Consider the following 5000-nt stretch of genomic DNA (forward strand, 5'->3'; position numbering starts at 1 on the left):
GTTAGAGACCGCTGAGGAACTAAGAACTGCTATGCCGAGTGGTCCACGATGGAGAACGGCAAAGTAGAACAGCTCCCGATCAAGCCTTAGGCCTGACAAATTGACTGGCTGACTTAAGAAAGTGGGGGTTATACACGGAAGATAGAAGTGATCCTTCGCACTTAACTCGGTGGACAATTTAAGCAATTCAGTGTTACTTCAAAGACAGATGAAAAATTCAAGCGGGTTCAAAGGGATTCGAAGTGAACTTTTTAGGTGTCTATAAAGTGAAAAGTGCTTAAATAGGCCATTTAAGTGCGAGGAACACTTCCTTCTATAACCTACACTTCAAACACACATTTCTTTCATTCATCATTCCTTTCACGGGAACAGGTCAATCAGTTGGGATCACGTGGCACATGAACCCAACAAATTCACCTGCTCCCAACTGAGTGGATTCATAGCCCAGCACTGAGTGGATTCAAGGCTCAGTTGGTACAGTGACAGCTGTCTAAGCGAATTCACAAGAACAGTTACGAAAGTATTGCGTTTCTACTGTTTAGCTTATTAAAAGCCAAAAGCCTACGTACGAGTTGTGTATAGGGCGCAAAGCCAGTATTGTTTCTGCTCTTTAGATATGCTGTTTGCTGGCATTCTGGTTGCCGTGGACTTAGTCTTTCGTAAGCTCCTTATTACCTTGATGAAATACTTGGATTTTTATCGTCTGTTCTTTTTCTAGGAGCAGAATTGTGCTGCAATCTTACCTGTAAAAGTTGCATTAAAATGCGCGTCTGGTACGTTTATAATAACGGGGTCCCCATCTTTAAAGGGCTCCAGTAAGTACTCGTCAAGTGTCCCTAAAAGTCCCTCTTTTTGATACTTCCCTTGAGCATTCCCGATTATGAACCAGTCACGTGGTGGATCCTTGAAGCCATCACAAAGACTGTAATCAAGGTAGATCATTAAGTGATAGTTTCCAGGTTCTGTGAGCAGAAACAATGCCTCATAAGTTCCGTTTTCATGATCAAATAAAGTGGATGCTACACTCGATGGACCATGGACATAAACTCTCCAAGTGTCGCCACCAATCCGTTTCGTTCGATTATCCGCAGTCTTTGATTGGATAAAAATCTTGCTGAACTCTCCCGCCGGTCTAATATCTTGATACAAGACTTCACTCGCTCGGGCGCTGCTTCGATTTATCTTCCCCCAATTATTCTTCACCAGTCCCCACTCCATGTTGTCAAGGCAAGGTTTGATCATTCTCTTCCAGTCTACGCGTGCGCGGCGCTGACGGAACCAATCACGACGAAAATCTTGAAACCGTTTCGAAGTCACCAAAGAATTATGATCAACACGTATTTGAGAACTATCCTCCATATTAGGAGCATCATAAGTGGGATCTGTCACATAAATATCGTCATTTTTGGCTGATATCTTTCCTCTTCTTCGCTGTCTATCGAAATCTTCAGAACTATTGTTAATTTTGCTGCTAACATTAAAACTGAGCTCAGTAACTGAAGAGGCAGCGGGATCTCTTGTCTCTGATATTTTCCCCTTGGTTGGATAGAAATGCAATTCACCGAGGCTTAAGTCATCTTCCAATGGCGTTGCCTTGTCGTGCTTTGATTGATGCCAGCGAATGTCATAGAAACCAGAACGTTTCTTTAAAAACTTGCTCTTGTAAAAAGCTTCAAGCAACGAGTTTGGCAATGATGAATCTTTACCCGATGAGAACGTTTCTATTGGCCTGAGCATTTCATCGCATGGAACATCTGCGGGCAATGGCGTGGTATAATCGCCCTCATTCAACAAGTAATGACGATAATAAATGTATACAACCGCGCAGGCGAAAAGGTAACCGGCCACGAATTTCGTGAGACTGGGACATGATCGGTGCTTTCGCATTGTCACGTTTTGAATGTCACTTCGAAGACTTCTTAGCGAAAATGTTCCCAAGGAAGATCACGTTTCTCATACTATCCATGAAGCACAATGGATAGGAGCGATGTGAGAGCCAGATCTGCAAAAAGAAAAAGAATTACTTTGTTAGAAAGAAAAACTGTGATCAGTTTTGTTTCGTTTTCACGTTAGGTAGCGAGGTATAAGTGAAGATGATGATAATGATGATGATAATGATAATAATAATAATAATACCTGACGTCATTGGCAGTGTACAACTGTCGGGCATACTTAGAACAGCGCATGTGCTAAAGGATGTATTGTTTATTAACCTAAATGAATTAGCTGAGACATAACTCTGAACCCAGAATATCATTATTAATTAAGTGGTGATAGATGTAATAATAATAATAATAATAATAATAAGAAAACACAGATAATAGTAAGATAATAATCTAAGATAATACAGCTAACAAATCAACACATTTTTGTAATAATGTAGGTAGGGTATTCCAAGGTTGTGCTGTCTCCCCCACGTGTTTAATTTGCACTCATTTTTATGAAAAATTTGAATTTTTGAAGCCTAGTAAATTTTGTATGTTTTCACCCAGCTTTCCAACGTTACGAAACGCAAAGTACATACATGGTTAAGTAAAGAGTCTCATTGATCTTGTTCAACGGCTACCATTTAGTTGCCAAGGAGCTAGAATAAAAGGAATCTTACTAGTCGTTTGAATCAAGCGTGGTCTCCTACCTGCGCAAAAAGATGCGCACGGCACACTTGTGATTATTGCAATCTTTTTGACAAGGCTCACCTATATATTCTTGATCCATTGGGATTTCCTCGTGCGCTGTCATTATAAAAATCATTGTTTTAAACCTTGAGTGTTGCAAACATTGAAGCCGATCCTTTCATACTGATACCAGAAAAAAGGGAACAAACAAAAGTTTGTTAGATAAACGAAATAAAGACTGGTAAACAAAAGATTAGTTTTGTGAACTACGCGCGTGCGCGGAGTTAAAACGCATGCGCCTTTTCGTCATCAGGTGTTATGTGATTAAAGCTACCGGTAGGTCGCTACCTGTTGAGCAGGTTAATAGCGTCACATCATTTCAGCCAGGTCTTTGTATCACATATCAATCATTTTAAGGTAAACACACTTTGATACTGGTCGACTAACCTTCTGTGAAACCCCGGGAACAAAACATGCAGTCCTTGTTTCTATCTTCGCTTCATCAGCAAAAGTACATGTGTAAGGGGCTTTCAACTCGACAACAGCGAAGTCAACAAAGACGACACTGAACAATAGTATTGAATGAGCAACGCAATGACTTTTAACGTGCGTGCGTGCACTTTAAAGTGTGGCACATGTATATTCTCCGCTCTCAGTTGGCAAATCTGCACAGTGCATTTGACCAAGGTCGAAAAATAGGTGTAGACGCATTGACGGATTTCATGTTTTTCCCTTTGATCACCGTGTAGTTTATCTCAGTCGGTGGTTTCAAGCAGAAGATGAAATACCGGAATCGGGCAAAAAACGTGCGCAGAACTTGAACTTAGGTTACTAGACAGCAGTTTTCGTCGAGCTCGCCGTCGTAGATCTTAAAATTTCCTTGGCCAAAGCAGAAGCAAAAAGAAAAACCCTTTTGAAACAATGACTTAATTAAGCGATGCTGTGGCCAAATAAAGCAACGCCGCACTGTTTCCAAGTAACTACACAGAGTTGGAAAGAATTTTATTTCAAATATTTACGCTACATAAATTATATGAAAAAGGCTTATGTATTTATCTTTTGCTCAGTATTGCTTTCGCCCTCAAAGAATTGTTTTAGTTCATTCGATTTCATCTACCTAGCGCTGCTTTGACGGACCAGTTTTGCGGGAGTCTGAGCCATTTGTAAACAGGCGACCCACTAATTTGAAACACTGGTCTTTCTACATGTTGCTAAAAAGAAAAATTAAATAATTTCAAAGTTTTGTGCCTTATAATATCTTTCTACTGAGGGAATTATGCCACCCGAGCTGAGCTGGGAAAGTTTTGAAGCCGGTTCCACAAAAACCACACAGTGTGAGGCCAAGTTGTTCCCTTAAACCCAACGCGGGACACAAGAGAGAGAAAGCGATTAAGCAAACTGCTATTTTTAATAAGAACGTTTACGGTCGTGCTGCCAGTTGACGAGTCTTTTAGTGCCTCGGTGTTAACTACGTTATACCAACCTGCACCAAACATTCAATGGTTTGTAGTAAATCGTCGCAACGTTACGTTCCAGCTGGACACCACGTAGCCCTCCTATGTCGAATTGTGAGGCTGACTTCATTTGAGTCACCGAGAATCATCTTTGAAGGGGGAAAGGGGAAATTTTGTGCTAAATGCTGCAACAGTTTTGTCCTAGATTGTGGCGCAACCATGCACTACAACCAACCTATATCTGATCCCACCGAATCATGAGGGCCAAACGACTTAGTGCGTGGGATACATATGCGTTGCACAAATTCCACGTTGAAAATTTGAGCAGCGCTTCATGTCCTGTGGAATGTTGAAAGAAGCTGTTCTACATGCTGTACGTTGTCGAACCGGAAGATGAAAGATCCAGATGTGTCGTGTGTCGTAGATTGTGACAGTCACCCTCCTTACCGCATAACAACGTTTTTTTACTGGGTTGCCAATATGGTAATCCCAGTCCGAAAATGGGTAAGATTTCTTTGTTTATTTTGTTTTTTTTCCGTGTCGGTAAAGGTCTTGCCTGTCACTCCCCTGCTAAGTGGTGCCTTTGTGCATAGAGTCTTCTGTGCGTATTTTGTTAGGTTTGAGGGGGTTGGGGAAATGCGTAGATTTCTCTGGTGGACACAGGAGAACATTTAATTAACCTGCAATGGCGTCGAAAGTCATTGTAACGCGAATGCGAATCACCTTATAGAGCTCAAGAATGGAACGCCAATGAATAAACAAGACAGTCGGTAAAAAATAAATATCTGGAATCTTAAAAGCAACGAGTAATGGACTTCAACAACAATCTTTCGCCAGTCGAGCCGTAATCAAAGCAGATCAAAGTGAGCTGCATTTCTAGTATTTTATCAAGTGTGATGTTATGTACAACACTGAAACCAAATGGAAAATT

At 41.0% G+C, this 5000-nt stretch overlaps 1 protein-coding gene across 1 annotated transcript in view; it reads right to left on the reverse strand.

Annotated features, from left to right (window-relative positions):
• LOC138026133 (uncharacterized) overlaps positions 1–3559 on the reverse strand; it is a 10311-nt gene extending 6752 nt beyond the window's left edge. Inside the window, exons 1-3 of the mRNA XM_068873338.1 lie at positions 3063–3559; positions 2697–2798; positions 744–2002 (exon numbers count right to left, since the gene is read on the reverse strand). Coding sequence (XP_068729439.1) covers positions 744–1887 — 1144 coding nt within the window. The 5' untranslated portion in view covers positions 1888–2002; positions 2697–2798; positions 3063–3559. The remainder of the gene's footprint in view (positions 1–743; positions 2003–2696; positions 2799–3062) is intronic.
• Positions 3560–5000: the final 1441 nt, after the last annotated feature.

This window comes from Montipora capricornis, chromosome 12, assembly GCF_036669925.1.
Source record: "Montipora capricornis isolate CH-2021 chromosome 12, ASM3666992v2, whole genome shotgun sequence".
Lineage (NCBI taxonomy): Eukaryota > Metazoa > Cnidaria > Anthozoa > Scleractinia > Acroporidae > Montipora > Montipora capricornis.